Source organism: Natator depressus, chromosome 17, assembly GCF_965152275.1.
Source record: "Natator depressus isolate rNatDep1 chromosome 17, rNatDep2.hap1, whole genome shotgun sequence".
Lineage (NCBI taxonomy): Eukaryota > Metazoa > Chordata > Testudines > Cheloniidae > Natator > Natator depressus.
This window is the reverse complement of record NC_134250.1, coordinates 23,719,664-23,736,546: the sequence shown is the minus strand read 5'-3', so window position 1 is coordinate 23,736,546 and position 16,883 is coordinate 23,719,664. Positions and strand designations below refer to the sequence as shown.

The window sequence follows — 16,883 nt, the reverse complement described above, 5'->3', positions numbered from 1 at the left end:
TCATGGCGATCGGGGGAGGTCCCAGATAATTGGAAAAAGGCAAATATAGTCCCCATATTTAAAAAAGGGAAGAAAAAGAACCCACGGAACTACAGACGGGTCAGCCTCACTTCAGTCCCTGGCAAAATCACAGAGCAGGTCCGCAAGGAATCCATGAAGCACTTGGAGGAGAGGAACGTGATCAGGAATAGTCACCATGGATTCACCAAGGGCATGTCATGCCTGACTAACCTCATTGCCTTCTATGACTAGAAAACTGGCTCTGTAGATGAGGGGAAAGCAGTGGACGTGTTATTCCTTGACTTTAGCAAAGCTTTTGATACCATCTCCCACAGTATTCTTGCCAGCAAGTTAAAAAGTATGGATTGGGTGAATGGACTATAAGGTAGATAGAAAGCTGGCTAGATTGTCGGGCTCAACAGGTAGTGATCAATGACTCAATGTCTACTTGGCAGCCAGTATCAAGCAGAGTGCCCCAGGGGTCGGTCCTGCGGCTGGTTTTGTTCAACATCTTTATCAATGAGCTGGATGATGGGATTAATTGCACCCTCAGCAAGTTCACAGATGACACTAAACTGGGGGGAGAGGTAGATACACTGGAGGGTAGGGATAGGGTCCAGAGTGACCTAGACAAATTGGAGGATTGGGCCAAAAGAAATCTGATGAGGTTCTACAAGGACAAGTGCAGAGTCCTGCACTTAGGAAGGAAGAATCCCATGCACTGCTACAGGGTGGGTACTGACTGGCTAAGCAGCCGTTCTGCAGAAAAGGACCTAGGGATTACAGTGGACGAGAAGCTGGATATGAGTCATCAGTGTGCCTTGTTTTTTTTCTTTTTCATTTCCTGGTTTTATTTTGTCAAATACTGTTACAGACTTAGGAGACAAAAAAGTGAAAAGTAAGACTACTAAAGATTAGTCTTCAAATATTGTACCCAACCAGGCTCCCTCTGCCTTTGTTGCCAAGAAGGCCAATGGCATATTGGGCTGTATTAGTAGGATCATTGCCAGCAGATCGAGGGAAGTGATTATTCCACTCTATTTGGCACCGGTGAGGCCACACCTGGAGTATTGCATCCAGTTTTGGTCCCCACACTACAGAAGGGATGTGGACAAATTGGAGAGAGTCCAGCGGAGGGCAACGAACATTATTAGGGGGCTGGGGCACGTGATTTATGAGGAGAGGCTGAGGGAACTGGGGTTATTTAGTCTGCAGAAGAGAAGAGTGAGGGGGGGGGGGTTGATAGCCTTCAACTACCTGAAGGGGGGTGTCAAGGTTCCTCCCCCACTCTGAACTCTAGGGTACAGATGTGGGGACCTGCATGAAAAACCTCCTAAGCTTATCTTTACCAGCTTAGGTCAAAACTTCCCCAAGGTACAAAATATTCCACCCTTTTGTCCTTGGATTGGCCGCTACCACCACCAAACAAATACTGGTTACTGGGGAAGAGCTGTTTGGACACGTCTTTCCCCCCAAAATACTTCCCAAAAACCTTGCACCCCACTTCCTGGACAAGGTTTGGTAAAAAGCCTCACCAATTTGCCTAGGTGACTACAGACCCAGACCCTTGGATCTTAAGAACAATGAACAATCCTCCCAACACTTGCACCCCCCCCCCCTTTCCAGGGAAATGTTGGATAAAAAGCCTCACCAATTTGCATAGGTGACCACAGACCCAAACCCTTGGATCTGAGAACAATGAAAAAGTATTCAGTTTTCTTACAAAAAGACTTTTAATAGAAATAGAAGTAAACAGAAATAATAAAAAAAAATCCCCCCTGTAAAGTCAGGATGGTAGATACTTTACAGGGTAATTAGATTCAAAACATAGAGAACCCCTCTAGGCAAAAACCTTAAGTTACAAAAAAGATACACAGACAGAAATAGTTATTCTATTCAGCACAATTCTTTTCTCAGCCATTTAAAGAAATCATAATCTAACACGTACCTAGCTAGATTACTTACTAAAAGTTCTAAGGCTTCATTCCTGGTCTATCCCCGGCAAAGACAAAATATAGACAGACACACAAACCCTTTGTTTCTCTCCCTCCTACCAGCTTTTGAAAGTATCTTGTCTCCTCATTGGTCATTTTGGTCAGGTGCCAGGGAGGTTACCTTTAGCTTCTTAACCCTTTACAGGTGAGAGGAGATTTCCTCTGGCCAGGAGGGATTTTAAAGGGGTTTACCCTTCCCTTTCTATTTATGACACGCCCCCCAAATCTCAGCTAGGGTGAAACACTGGCTGGGATTTCTTCCTGGAGCTCTAGGAAAACAGAGTTAATAAGACACATGCATCTCTAAATATGCTACCAAGTACATAAAGACTAACAATATTTTCCACATCTCAAGGACGATTTTAACCAGTTGAGTCTGGGAAACTTTCACGTGAGAGTGCATCAGCCACTTTGTTAGAAGCTCCTGAGATGTGTTGGATGTCGAAATCAAAATCTTGGAGAGCTAAACTCCACCGAAGAAGTTTTTTGTTATTTTCTTTGGCGGTGTGAAGCCACTTCAGTGCAGCATGGTCGGTTTGCAGGTGGAAACGCCGTCCCCAAACATATGGGCGTAGCTTTTCCAGAGCGTAGACAATGGCGTAACATTCTTTTTCAGTGATTGACCAGTTGCTTTCCCTCTCAGACAGTTTTTTGCTGAGGAACACTACAGGGTGGAATTCTTGATCAGGTCCTTTCTGCATTAAAACTGCTCCCACACCACGCTCGGACGCATCTGTGGTTACTAGGAACGGTTTGTCAAAGTCTGGGGCCCTTAGTACAGGGTCAGACATGAGGGTCGCTTTTAGCTTGTTAAAGGCCTTCTGACACTTTTCGGTCCACTGAACAGCATTTGGCTGTTTCTTTTTGGTTAGGTCTGTCAGTGGGGCGGCGATTTGGCTGTAGTGCGGTACAAATCGTCTGTAATAACCGGCCAAGCCTAAGAAGGATTGAACCTGTTTCTTTGACTTTGGGACAGGCCACTTTTGGATAGCATCCACTTTGGCCTGTAGGGGGCTGATAGTTCCTTGACCCACCTGGTGTCCAAGGTAAGTCACTCTGTTTAGGCCTATTTGACACTTCTTAGCCTTAACAGTTAGTCCTGCCTCCCTTATGCGCTCAAGGACTTTTTGTAGATGTTCCAGGTGGTCTGCCCAGGAATCCGAAAATATGGCCACATTGTCAAGGTAGGCGACTGCATATTCTCCTAATCCCGCTAGGAGACCATCTACAAGTCTTTGGAAGGTGGTGGGTGCATTTCGCAGCCCGAAAGGGAGTACATTAAATTCATACAGCCCGAGATGTGTGGTGAAGGCTGACCTTTCCTTGGCAGATTCATCTAGCGGTACCTGCCAGTACCCCTTGGTTAAGTCCAAGGTAGAGATGAACTGGGCCCGTCCCAGTTTCTCTAATAGTTCATCTGTGCGTGGCATTGGATAGTTGTCTGGGCGAGTTACAGCATTTAGCTTACGGTAGTCCACGCAAAAACGTATTTCCCCTTCTGGTTTGGGAACTAGAACCATTGGAGATGCCCATGCACTTTCAGAGGGGCGGATTACCCCCATCTGTAACATATCCCGGATCTCCCGTTCTATAGCAGTTTTAGCTTGAGGAGACACTCGGTAAGGTTGGACTCTAATTGGGCGAGCATTACCGGTGTCAATGGAGTGGTATGCCCGTTCAGTCAGTCCTGGGGTGGCTGAGAACGTTGGCGCGTAGCTAGTGCACAGCTCCTGGATCTGCTGTCGCTGCATACGCCCAAGGGTCATGGAGAGGTTCACCTCTTCCACACCACCAGCACTTTTCCCTTCATAGTAGACACCTTTAGGCCACTCAGCGTCGTCTCCTCCCTGGGCTATAAACTGACAAACCTTTAATTCTCTGGAATAAAAGGGCTTTAGAGAATTAATATGGTACACCGTAGGCTTTCGGTTGGAGGTGGGGAATGCTATGAGATAATTAACAGCTCCCAGGCGCTCCTGGACCGTGAATGGCCCTTCCCACGATGCTTCCATTTTATGGGCCTGGAGCGCCTTTAAGACCATGACCTGGTCCCCTACTTTGAAGGAACGCTCTCTGGCATGTTTATCATACCAGGCTTTTTGCTCTTTTTGAGCATCCTGTAAGTTTTCTTTAGCAAGGGCTAAAGAGGTTCGGAGGGTGTTTTGTAGGTTGGTTACAAAGTCCAGAATGTTAGTTCCTGGAGAAGGTGTAAATCCCTCCCATTGCTGCTTCACCAACTGCAATGGCCCCTTAACCTCACGGCCATATACAAGTTCAAATGGGGAAAACCCTAAACTGGGGTGTGGTACAGCTCTGTAGGCAAAGAGCAACTGCTGCAACACTAGGTCCCAATCATTGGAGTGCTCATTTACGAATTTACGTATCATGGCCCCCAAAGTTCCATTAAACTTCTCCACCATGCCATTTGTTTGATGGTGGTAAGGAGTGGCAACCAAGTGATTTACCCCATGAGCTTCCCAAAGGTTTTTCATAGTTCCTGCCAGGAAATTAGTCCCTGCATCTGTGAGGATGTCGGAGGGCCAACCTACCCTGGCAAAAATGTCTGCTAGTGCCTGGCACACACTTTTAGCCCTGGTGTTGCTTAGAGCTACTGCTTCCGGCCATCGGGTGGCAAAATCCATGAAAGTCAGTATGTACTGCTTTCCTCTGGGTGTCTTTTTCGGAAAAGGACCCAGAATATCCACAGCTACTCGCTGAAATGGAACTTCAATGATGGGGAGCGGCTGGAGAGGGGCTTTGACCTGGTCTTGGGGCTTTCCCACTCTTTGGCACACCTCACAAGACTGGACAAAAGTAGAAACATCCTTGCCCATTCCCTCCCAGTGGAATGACCCCCCCAAACGGTCTTTGGTCCTGTTCACCCCAGCATGGCCACTAGGGTGATCATGGGCTAAGCTCAAGAGCTTGGCCCGGTATTTAGTTGGAACTACCAACTGTCTCTGAGGATGCCAGTCTTCCTGGTGTCCACCAGAAAGAGTTTCCTTGTATAAAAGTCCTCTTTCTACAACAAACCTGGATCGATTAGAAGAGCTGAGAGGCGGTGGGTTGCTCCGTGCCGCCGTCCAAGCTCTCTGGAGGCTTTCATCTGCTTCCTGTTCGGTCTGGAACTGTTCCCTTGATGCTGGAGACATCAGTTCCTCATTGGATTGTGGACCTAGGCTTGGTCCCTCTGGAAGCGATATAGGGGATGGAGCTGTTTCTGTTGACTGTGAACCGCTCTCCGCTGGTGCACTATGTTGGGATTCAGGCTCCGGCTGAGCCTCTTGTGTCGGGTTATCGGCTGCTGCCAGTTCAGGGTCGGTGGGGCCCTCTGGTGTTGAGGTTGCAAGTACTGGATTCAGTGCTGGCAATGGGTCTGGTGTTGGTTGTTCGGCTGGTTCCGGTTCTGGGACTGGTTCCGTCTGGGTCTCTGGGACTGGATCCACTACTGCTGTTGCAGACATTGGTCTGGGGTCCGGGTCCATCACCTCTGACCAGGTCCCGATAGAAGTTTCCGGAACAGAGCCAGGCCTCACGGCTTGTTTAGCCTGGCTGCGGGTGACCGTTCCCACCCTCTTGGCCTGCTTCACATGATTGGCCAAGTCTTCCCCCAACAGCATGGGGATGGGATAATCATCATAGACTGCAAAAGTCCACGTTCCTGACCAGCCCTTGTACTGGACAGGCAACTTGGCTGTAGGCAAATCGAAAGAGTTGGACTTGAAGGGTTGAATCGTCACTTGGATCTCTGGGTTGATTAAATTGGGGTCCACTAAGGAAGCATGGATAGCTGACACTTGTGCTCCGGTGTCCCTCCACGCGGTGACCTTCTTCCCGCCCACACTCACAGTTTCCCTCCGCTCCAAGGGTATCTGGGAGGTATCTGGGCCTGTGGACCTCTGGTGCGATTCCGGTGCAATGAACTGTAATCTGTTGGGGTTCTTGGGGCAGTTGGCCTTTACATGCCCCAGCTCGTTACATTTAAAACATCGTCCAGCTGACGGGTCACTGGGGCGAGGAGGGTTGCTGGAGAACGGGGTGGTGGGACGATAAGGGGTCTGGAGGGTTCTTTGGGAGGTCCTTTGGGAGGTAGGTGGGGCTTTGGGCGGCCCCCGGTAATAGGGTGTGGTCTGGGGTTGTCCCTTCTGGTCTCCGCTCCAACTGCGACCAGTTTTCTTCTTCTCTGCCACCTCCACCCATCTGGCTCCAATCTCTCCTGCCTCGATTACAGTTTTGGGCTTCCCATCTAGGATGTATCTTTCTATTTCCTCAGGAACACCCTCTAAGAATTGTTCCATTTGCATTAGGAAGAGCAAATTTACTGGAGATTCAACACTTGCTCCGGATATCCAGGCATCCCAATGTTTCACAATGTGGTAGGCACGTCGGGTAAATGACACATCTGGTTTCCACCTTAGGGCTCTGAACCTCCGACGAGACTGCTCGGGTGTTATCCCCATTCTGACTCTTGCCTTGGATTTAAACAGTTCATACTTGTTCATGTGTTCTTTAGGCATTTCAGCTGCCACCTCAGCTAAGGGTCCACTGAGCTGTGGCCTCAGCTCTACCATGTATTGGTCAGTAGAGATGTTGTACCCAAGGCAGGCCCTTTCGAAGTTTTCTAGGAAGGCCTCAGTATCATCGCCTGCCTTGTAGGTGGGGAACTTTCTGGGATGGGAAGTGGTACTTGGAGAAGGATTGCTAGGGTTTGTTGGGATATTCTGCTGAGCCTTTATCTTCCCTATCTCCTCCACATAATTCCTCTCTTTTTCCTTCTCCTCCAGTTCTTTGTCCCTTGCTTCCATAGCTCTCCTGTGAGCAGCCGCTTGGTGTTGTTCTGCCTCTTTTGCTGCCTCTTTCGCTGCCTCCCTTTCTTGTTCCTTCTCCTCCTTCTTCAGCCGCATGAGTTCTATCTGTCTTTCATGTTCCCTTTGTCTTTCCTCAGCCTGAAATCTGGCTAATTCCAGCTGTAGTCGAGCCGCGGATTTGGTCATTCTAACCTCTCTGTTTTTAACTAACTTTACACCCAAAGTTTAGAAATAAACAAACAAAACTTGGCTGTAAAATTTTGCTGTGCTGGAATAGAATATCTATTCTCTGATAGTGATTGTCAGCCTACAGAAAAAGACAATTCCCTTGTCTCTGCTCTGGGCCCAAATCAAAGCAAAAAACTTCCAACTACTTGGAAACCTGTTTACCCAGCCCAAAGAAAAAACAAGTTTCCTTTTTAAACTTGTGCTCCTTGTAAAAACTCAAAATCCAAAAAAAAAAAACCCTGCCACTTTTGTCTCCAGGCAAATGGGTAGAACACCCCCCCTTCTATTTACTTTTAGGGAAAAAAAAACTCTGGGTTGGAAGACTGTGAATTTCCCTGCAGGAGTTAAGTACCCTGCCTCCAGGCAAAGAAAACTTGCAATTCACAAAGATAATCCCCTTTTGTCTCTGCTTGGCCACAAAGCAGAGAAAAAAACAAGCTGCTTTCAGTTTCAGCTGCTTCTGGACTTCCTTTCCAAAGGAAAGAGAAAAAAATCTCCTTTTTTAAAATCTGTATTTCTAGTTCAAAAAAATCTCAACTGGATCTCAAAATGATTTCAGGTTAATCCCACCACTCTGCCACCATGTCAAGGTTCCTCCCCCACTCTGAACTCTAGGGTACAGATGTGGGGACCTGCATGAAAAACCTCCTAAGCTTATCTTTACCAGCTTAGGTCAAAACTTCCCCAAGGTACAAAATATTCCACCCTTTTGTCCTTGGATTGGCCGCTACCACCACCAAACAAATACTGGTTACTGGGGAAGAGCTGTTTGGACACGTCTTTCCCCCCAAAATACTTCCCAAAAACCTTGCACCCCACTTCCTGGACAAGGTTTGGTAAAAAGCCCCACCAATTTGCCTAGGTGACTACAGACCCAGACCCTTGGATCTTAAGAACAATGAACAATCCTCCCAACACTTGCACCCCCCCCCCTTTCCAGGGAAATGTTGGATAAAAAGCCTCACCAATTTGCATAGGTGACCACAGACCCAAACCCTTGGATCTGAGAACAATGAAAAAGTATTCAGTTTTCTTACAAAAAGACTTTTAATAGAAATAGAAGTAAACAGAAATAATAAAAAAAAATCCCCCCTGTAAAGTCAGGATGGTAGATACCTTACAGGGTAATTAGATTCAAAACATAGAGAACCCCTCTAGGCAAAAACCTTAAGTTACAAAAAAGATACACAGACAGAAATAGTTATTCTATTCAGCACAATTCTTTTCTCAGCCATTTAAAGAAATCATAATCTAACACGTACCTAGCTAGATTACTTACTAAAAGTTCTAAGGCTTCATTCCTGGTCTATCCCCGGCAAAGACAAAATATAGACAGACACACAAACCCTTTGTTTCTCTCCCTCCTACCAGCTTTTGAAAGTATCTTGTCTCCTCATTGGTCATTTTGGTCAGGTGCCAGCGAGGTTACCTTTAGCTTCTTAACCCTTTACAGGTGAGAGGAGATTTCCTCTGGCCAGGAGGGATTTTAAAGGGGTTTACCCTTCCCTTTCTATTTATGACAGGGGGTTACAAAGAGGATGGAGCTAGGCTGTTCTCAGGGTGGCAGATGACAGAACAAGGAGCAATGGTCTCAAGTTGCAGTGGAGGAGGTCTATGTTGAATATTAGGAAACACAATTTCACTAGGAGGGTGATGAAGCACTGGGATGGGTTTTCTAGGGAGGTGGTAGAATCTCCTTCCTTAGAGGTTTTTAAGGCCCGGCTTGACAAAGCCTTGACTGGGATGATTTAGTTGGTGTTGGTCCTCCTTTGAGCAGGGGATTGGACTAGATGACCTCCTGAGGGCTCTTCCAACCCCTTATATTCTATGACATTTTAATTTGGGGAGAGGAAGAGAGACTTAGACTGAAATGGCTCTTCTGGCCTTCCCATGGGCAGCTGCCATAGAGAGGCCTCACATACTGGTGAGGCCAGTATCAGCGTCTACTGTATTACTCGCAGCCTGCTTCCACTCCAGTTAGGGTGCCCACTCATGCATTCCTGGATACCGGATATGACAGTACTTCTGGGAATGGTGTGGGCATGCCCCTGCCAGCATGACCTCACCCCCTCCCCACCATGACCTTGCATGTACCTAGCAGGGGTGGAACAGCATGCTCTTCAAAAGGGCATTTGTCCAATACACGACAAAACCACATCCAGTTCTGTATCAGTATTGGATGGGAAACAAACCCTACAAAAGTTGGATGGGACAGCCCAGTTTAATACCGGAGGAGAGGCCTGCCTAAGTCCAATACCATGCAACACTAGAAATCCACAGATCAAATCTCTCCTCAGAATTAGACAACTTCTTCCTGCACTGCCCACCCTGGAAATTCCCTGAGCCAAGAGCCACAGCTATGCGCTGGGTACCTGGGCAAAGGTCACAGAGCTAGTCTGGAATGGCGCTGAGCACACTGAGTGCCCAGGTGGTCACACATGCACAGCCAGCCCAGCCCAGTTCCCTCACATGGCCTGGCTTATCAGAAGGGTCTGAGGCCTTGTCCCAGGTGGTTTTATGGCTTGATAGCCCATAAACCCTGCCAGACTCCACCTGTTTAGCTGGTTTCTCACTCTCTGCTCTCATCATCAAACCCTAGGAGATGATTAACACAGGCCCCAGCCCCCTCAGAGGGCCAGGCCCACACCAGCGAGGATGGTGGGCAGAAGAGGTGACACAGCCCCCCAGGCACGCTCCGTGAGCACCAGCAGGAACCATTTCACACAAATCCAAAGCTCCATGCCATTCACAAGCTGCCAACTCCCCAGGGCGAGGCAGGAGATGGGGAGGAGAGCCCCTGGCTGGGGCAGCCACCTGTCACAGCAGGGCTGGAGAAGGGGGCTCCTGATCAGGGCAGGGCATCCCCTTCCCCAAGGCAGGGAGGGAGAGGAGGACACCTGGCCAGGGCAGCCCCAGGAGACGGGCTGGGGTGGGGTGGCTCTTCCCCCTGCTCATGGAGGGTAACAGGGCAGAGGCAGGACAGCGTGGGGAGTGCTGCCCAATACTGCACAGAGAAACATGAGACAGCGTTGGCCCCTGCAGGGATGGGGCAGGGACGCCCTGCCCGGGTCCCGGGCCCGATCCCGACCCCCGGCCCCACGGGAGGGGGGGCGCTGCCCGAACCCGCGGGCGCCGCTCTCAGGAGAACAAAGGGAGCGCTGTGCGGCCACGCCCCGCGCAAACCCGCCTCACGTGACCGATACCGGCCGGGAGCGCGCACTCGCAACGCTCCCTGAGGGGCCGTCTCCTCCCCACCCCGCTGGGGCCGGCGCGCGGCAGCCGAGGTCATGCCCCCTGCCGCGGTGGGCGGGGCCGGGCGGGGCGACTCTCTGGCTGCCAGCGGCGGGGGCCTCGGCGTGAGGGGCGGGGCCCGGGGAAGGCCCGCCCCCCGTGAGTCCCGCCGGCTCGCCCCTACGTGCGGCGGCGTCGCGCGGCCGGTCACCTTGGTGACCGCCGCGCGCCGCCTCGCCCCAGGATGCTCCGCTGGCTCGGCCGCCCCCGGCTCTGCTTCCTCCGGGCCCCGCAGCTGCCGGCAGGGCCCTGGGTGCCCGACCGCGCCGCGGCCGCCTCCCCCGGCGCCACCGCGCCCGGGCGCACTTCGGTGACGTAAGCGGTCCGCCCCGCCCACAATGCATCCCCCCCCGGACCGCCACCCGCCCAGCGCCCGCCCGGCCGGCCTGCCCGGGGCTCCGGCGCGTCCAGTTCCCAAATAGAGGGCACTGGGGCCGGGGCGTAGCTGCCGGGGCGGCTGCCGAGGGGGTATTTCAGGGGGACCGGGGGCGGTGCCGAGGGGGTATTTCAGGGGGTGCTGGAGGGGGGATCGGGGGCGGTGCCGAGGGGGTATTTCAGGGGGTGCTGGAGGGGGGATCGGGGGGGGTGCCGAGGGGGTATTTCAGGGGGTGCTGGAGGGGTGACCGGGGGCGGTGCCGAGGGGGTATTTCAGGGGGTGCTGGAGGGGGGATCGGGGGGGGTGCCGAGGGGGTATTTCAGGAGGTGCTGGAGGGGGGATCGGGGGGGTGCCGAGGGGGTATTTCAGGGGGTGCTGGAGGGGTGACCGGGGGCGGTGCCGAGGGGGTATTTCAGGGGGTGCTGGAGGGGGGATCGGGGGGGTGCCGAGGGGGTATTTCAGGGGGTGCTGGAGGGGGGATCGGGGGGGTGCCGAGGGGGTATTTCAGGGGGTGCTGGAGGGGGGATCGGGGGGGTGCCGAGGGGGTATTTCAGGAGGTGCTGGAGGGGGGATCGGGGGGGTGCCGAGGGGGTATTTCAGGGGGTGCTGGAGGGGGGATCGGGGGGGGTGCCGAGGGGGTATTTCAGGAGGTGCTGGAGGGGGGATCGGGGGGGTGCCGAGGGGGTATTTCAGGGGGTGCTGGAGGGGTGACCGGGGGCGGTGCTGAGGGGGTATTTCAGGGGGTGCTGGAGGGGTGACCGGGGGCGGTGCTGAGGGGGTATTTCAGGGGGTGCTGGAGGGGGGACCGGGGGGGTGCCTAGGGGATATTTCAGGGGGTGCTGGAGGGGTGACCGGGGGCGGTGCTGAGGGGGTATTTCAGGGGGTGCTGGAGGGGGGCCCAGGGGGGGTGCCGAGGGGGTATTTCAGGGGGCGCTGGAGGGGGGACCTGGGGTATGTGCTGAGGGGGTATTTCAGGGGGTGCTGGAGGAGGGACCTGGGGTATGTGCTGAGGGGGTATTTCAAGGGGTGCTGGAGGGGGGACCTGTGGCCTCACACTCGAGGTGCGGGACAGTGTGGCACTCCCTGTCACAGTGGCAGGGATGCGGCATCAGCCTGTCAGTGAGCACCTCCCTGTGAGTCTTTTTCTTCTCTGCTGGGTGGGGAGCCAGGGCCTGTCTCTGTCACCCTCCCAGCCAGGGTCTGAGGTTGTGGAGGGGCAGGCAGGCATCCCTGTGGAGAGGCACTTGGTAGCTCTGATTACCTGGCTGGCTGGGCCGGGGCAGGCAGGACCTGTCAGCTGCGGTGCAGAGGAGGGACCAGTTGGGGCATGGAGATGACTCTTTCTGAGCTGCAACAACTGCTCCATAAGGAAAAATCCCAGATATTTCTTGTTCTTTGAAAAATCCGCCTAGACTGAGGGCAGACTACCAAAAAAGAGGTCATGTCTGGGAAAACCCGGACATATGGTAATCCTATGTCCCTGGTCCAGCCTGCCCAGCCCGTGTCCTGCTCCTGGCCTCTGTCCTGTGTTCAGCCCAGCAGTGTCCTGCTCCCAGCCCAGCTTAGTGCCCATGTTTTGCAGGCCACTACCCCTCTCCTACATGGTCTTTGATGGGCCTGCACCGCAGCCCCCACTCGTCTTCCTGCATGGCCTGCTGGGTAGCAAGGGCAACTTCCGTGCCATCGCTCGGGCCCTAGTGCAGCGGAGTGGCCGCAAGGTGAGCGTGAGGGTCAGGGCAGGGCCGGGGGCAGCAAAGGGCCCGAGTGCTGGTCCTGCCCTGCCCAGCTTGCAGTGGCTTCTCTTCCCTGCCAGGTGCTAACAGTGGATGCGCGGAACCACGGCGAGAGCCCGCACAGCCCCACCATGAGCTACGAGGCCATGAGCCTGGATGTGCAGCGCCTCCTGCGCCAGCTGCGCCTCCCCAAGTGCGTCTTGGTTGGCCACAGCATGGGCGGCAAAACCGCCATGACACTGGCACTGCAGCAGGTACGTGCATGTGTGGCTGCCAGGGAACAACCAGCGGGATGCAGGGTTTGGGGCAATTGCTGCTGTTTGCCTTTCCCCCACCACATGGGTTTCTGCCCCACAGGGTCTGTCGAGGAGCACAAACCCCCTTCCCTGGGGGTGCAGGAGGGCACTCTGGGTGGTGTCATAGTTGTTCTTCTGTGAAGAATAAGAGCCCAGCCTGTTCTGTCTTGGCAAGGCTGAATGAAGGCAAGGTGGAGGGGTTTGTTCCTTTCTCTGGGCCCCTGGCACAGTGGCCTGGCCTGTGCACTCAGCCCACAGTCAGCACAGCTCACTGAGACAGGCTCCCTCTGTATGACTGCTCCAGAGTGCTGCTCGCATGAAGCTAATGGATCTTGCCTTAAGGAGGGATCCATTCAGGGGGAGCTAGGATCTTCTCACACCTAACCTGAGTGGGATCCGTCTGACCACTTCTCATGGCAGACCCCAGGTAGCACACAGTACTGCAGGAAATGGAATGGCAGTTCGGTACCAGGGGCTCTTCTCTCTTTCTGTTCATAGAAGCAACCTCCCAGCATAGTCCTAGGGCTGCTGTGCACCTACAGATGCTCTCTCTCCAATGAGGAATTCATTGCCTGTGCGCTTAAAGATTCCCTCACATTTTCCAACACCCACTGTCATAAGTCAGGTTGCTGGGTTCTGTCTCCTGTGACTCCCTGCCATTTCATCCGGGGAGTTAATCTATGTTCTCACAGTCAGAGTTATTGTGTCATGTTCCACCCCAGAGGTGGCTGCATTTCAGGGCTAGCTGACAGCTCCCTGCTGTACAGGTCTATAAAGGGCTTGGGAGCATTCACTTGGCAGGGTGCCATGGAAACATAAACTGGATATGAACGCCCTGTTTTGCCTTTGCTGTCCGCTCTATTGTGTGTTCTCGGATCTTCACTGGGGAATGACAGGCAGGTCGGACTGGAAGGCCCTTGGATAGGAGCTCCTCCCCAGAGCTAGCCTTTCTTGGGGATGCAGCTGTATGTGGGGCCCTCTGACCATTCCTTGGGATCCTTGTGGCCCTGAGCAGGGTTCCTGCTGGAGTGAGATCCCTACACTCGCTTTTGTCCCCAGCCAGATCTCGTGGAGCGCCTGGTGTCTGTAGACATTAGTCCCACAGAGAGTGTGGCTGTGACAGATTTCCTGGCCTACATCTCTGCCATGAGGAAAGTGAGCATCCCGAGTGGAATCCCCCGCTCCACAGCACGCCGGCTGGCGGAGGATCAGCTACGTCCAGCCGTCCAGGTAAGGTAGCCCACAAGGAGCCCTCCCCTCTCCCAGAGTGGGAGCATGCTGCCCCAGAGTCGCCAGCCCCAGCCGGTGCTTTTCCATCCCCATGCCCTTAGTCCTGGCCCTAATGCCTGTCTGAACCTCAACAGGGCCCGCACTGGGAGTTGGCACCGTGGCCAGCACATCTGTTGTGGTAGGAAGGGGGTGCTGGACCAGACACATGACACCTGGCGTGACAGGTCTGCTAGTGCGGGTGTGTGATGGAGCGTCCTGTGGCATCCCTGGCTGGCATGTGTGTATGCGCTGTGACAAATGGACATGCTTTACCCTTGCTGCAGGTGTCGGCGGTAAGGCAGTTCCTGCTCACCAACCTGGTGGAGGCTGAGGGCCGTTACGTGTGGCGGGTGAACCTGGAGGCCATTTCCCACCATATGGCCAATATCATGGGCTTCCCTGTGTTCCACGCGCCTTACCCAGGACCCACACTCTTCCTAGCAGGATCTGACTCCCCCTATGTCAGGTGAGTCCTGGGACTCTTGTGGCCCTGAGACCCACAGCTTGTTCCCTCTCACTCTGTTGCCACAGGTACTGAGGGGTGGAGTGAGCCCTGGGCTCCCTGAGATGGATAGGCGTGTGTATGGCAGGATCCCAGCGTGAGCCCTGGGCTGACCGTGTTGCGGGGGGATCCCAGCGTGAGCCCCATGCCCCAGCTCTCCAATACGTTCTTTCCCCCTGCAGCTCCGAGGACTACCCAGAGATCGAGCGGCTCTTTCCCGAGGCAGAGATCCAGTATATCCCAGGTGCTGGCCACTGGGTCCATGCAGATAAATCCCAAGAGTTCATCACTGCCATCTGCAACTTTCTGCTGCTCCCATAGAGCTCCTTCCTGTGCAGGCCGAGACAGCGTGATTCCCAGGGCTGCCTACTCCTGGATCACCACACGAAGGACATGGGGATCCTTTTGGGGACAGATCAGTTCTGAGGTGTGGCCCCTGTCCACAAGCAGGGCCACTGGGATGGAAGGCTCGGCACCTGACCCATCCATCTGTGTGGCAGGCTAGAGCGGAGAGTGAGGCAGGGCTGCGCTGCCAGGGCTAGGATCTCTCTTCACCCCATGCAGCTGGAGATGATTTGGCCTCAGTGCTTGTTTCAGCGGGCCAGGTCAGATCTGGAGTTGAGGCTCCCCACAGGCTATCATGCCCGTCTGTTTGCATCCGCAATGTGTTGGGGCAGTGGCCCAGGGGCTCCCTGGCCCTGTTCTTCCCTCTTATTTGAATCCTTTCTTTGGGGTCTTCAGGTTATTCCCGTTCCCAGCCCCCTTCCCCAGCTGCCTCCAAGCACACACAGACTCTTCACTGGTCCGTTTCTCAGGGACTCTGAGCTCTAGGGTGGGGGATCAGAGTCCAATCTGTCCAGATTCCAGCGTGCAACCCCAACCTTGCTGGAGGTTCCCATCCTCCACCAGAGGCTGGAACCAGAGCTCTGCCTACTTTTGCACTGCCTTTGTGTATAACTTCCTGGGACTCTGTACAGTATTTAAAATAAAGCCAAATCAGCACAGAGGCATCTAAACCTACAGGCCTTCTCCCAGAGGCAAGACAAGGGGAGTGGGGCAGCAGTGAATTGGGCATCATGTTCTCTCAGCCTTAGCAGAATGAGAGTCCGGAGTGTCTCCTTGCCTCACAACACAAGAATCAGGGGACATCAATGAAATTAAAAGTCAGGAAACTCAGATCAGATCAAAGGAAATACCTTTTCACCCAACGCACAAGACTGTGGAACTCACTTCCACGGGACATCATTGAGGCCACGTGCTTATCAAGACTCAAATAGGGACTGGGCATTTAGCTGGATAACAAAAACTTCCAGACTCAACAATTAATGTTAAAAGAAGAGTTTGGGAAGGGAAATTAAATCCTCCTGCTTTGAGGCTTAACTGGTCTCTGATCATTAGGGATTAGGACAGGGGTGGGCAAACTTTTTGGCCCGAGGGCCATATCGGGGTTGCGCAACAGTATGGAGAGCCGGGTAGGGAAGGCTGTGCCTCTGCAAACAGCCTGGCCCCTGCCCCTTATACCCCCCCCTCCCACTTCCCACCCCCTGACTGCCCCCCTCAGAAACCCTGACCCATCCAACCACCCCCTGCTCCTTGTCCCCTGACCGCCCCCTCCCGGGACCCCCCTCCCCAACCATCCCCCCCCCGGACCCCACCCCATATCCAACCTCCCTGTCCCCTGATTGTCCCAACCCCTATCCACACCCCTGGCCCCTGACAGGCCCCCGGAACCCCCAACCCCCCCACCCTTGTCCCCTGACTGCCTCCTCCCGGGACCCCCATCCCTAACTGGCACCCCAGGACCCCACCCCCTATCCAACCCACCCACTCCCGGGACCCCACCCCCTATCCAACCCCACTGCTCCCTGTCTCCTGACCGCCCCCCTGCTTCTGAACCTCTTCCGCATCCAACCACTTTCTGTCCCCTGACTGCCCCCCGGGACCTCCTGCCCCTTATCTACCCCCCGCCCCCTTACCATGCCGCTCAGAGTGGCAGGACAGGCTTATTGGAAAGCCTGGGAGGTGGGTGGGCAGAAGCTGTGCTGCCCACGCAGCAGTGTAACTGCGGGGGAGGGGGGACAGTGGGGGAGGGGCGGGGGCTAGCCTCCCCGGCTGGGAGCTCAAGGGCGGGGCAGGATGGTCCTGTGGGCTGGATGTGGCCCACGGGCCGTAGTTTGCCCACCTCTGGATTAGGAGGAGATCTTTACAGGGACAGATTATCCCAGGGATGCTATTGCGGGGTTCCTGCATCTGCCCTGAAGCATCTGATGATGGCCACTGCCCGACACGGTACGGGCTAAATGGACCAGTCTGGCAATTCCTGTGTTCCTATTCCTTGTACTCCTGAACGCAGTCTCCTTCTGGGATTGGACTGGGATGAGCACAG

General features: G+C 54.0%; 1 protein-coding gene across 4 annotated transcripts; it reads left to right on the top strand.

Moving 5' to 3' along the window:
• The first annotated feature begins 10,505 nt into the window (after positions 1 to 10,505).
• ABHD11 (abhydrolase domain containing 11) lies at positions 10,506 to 15,992 on the top strand. 4 transcript variants are annotated; one of them, XM_074974386.1, is made up of 6 exons: positions 10,506 to 10,636; positions 12,280 to 12,415; positions 12,511 to 12,684; positions 13,786 to 13,956; positions 14,280 to 14,461; positions 14,680 to 15,992. In XM_074974386.1, the coding sequence occupies exons 1-6, from the start codon at positions 10,506 to 10,508 to the stop codon at positions 14,816 to 14,818; spliced, it is 933 nt and encodes a 310-aa protein (XP_074830487.1). In that variant the 3' UTR covers positions 14,819 to 15,992. The 4 variants fall into 4 exon arrangements, with proteins under 4 accessions (XP_074830487.1, XP_074830491.1, XP_074830490.1 ...); XM_074974390.1 differs by having other exon boundaries at positions 10,587 to 10,631; positions 14,680 to 15,991; XM_074974389.1 differs by lacking the exon at positions 10,506 to 10,636 and adding an exon at positions 10,670 to 10,789 and having other exon boundaries at positions 14,680 to 15,991.
• Positions 15,993 to 16,883: the final 891 nt, after the last annotated feature.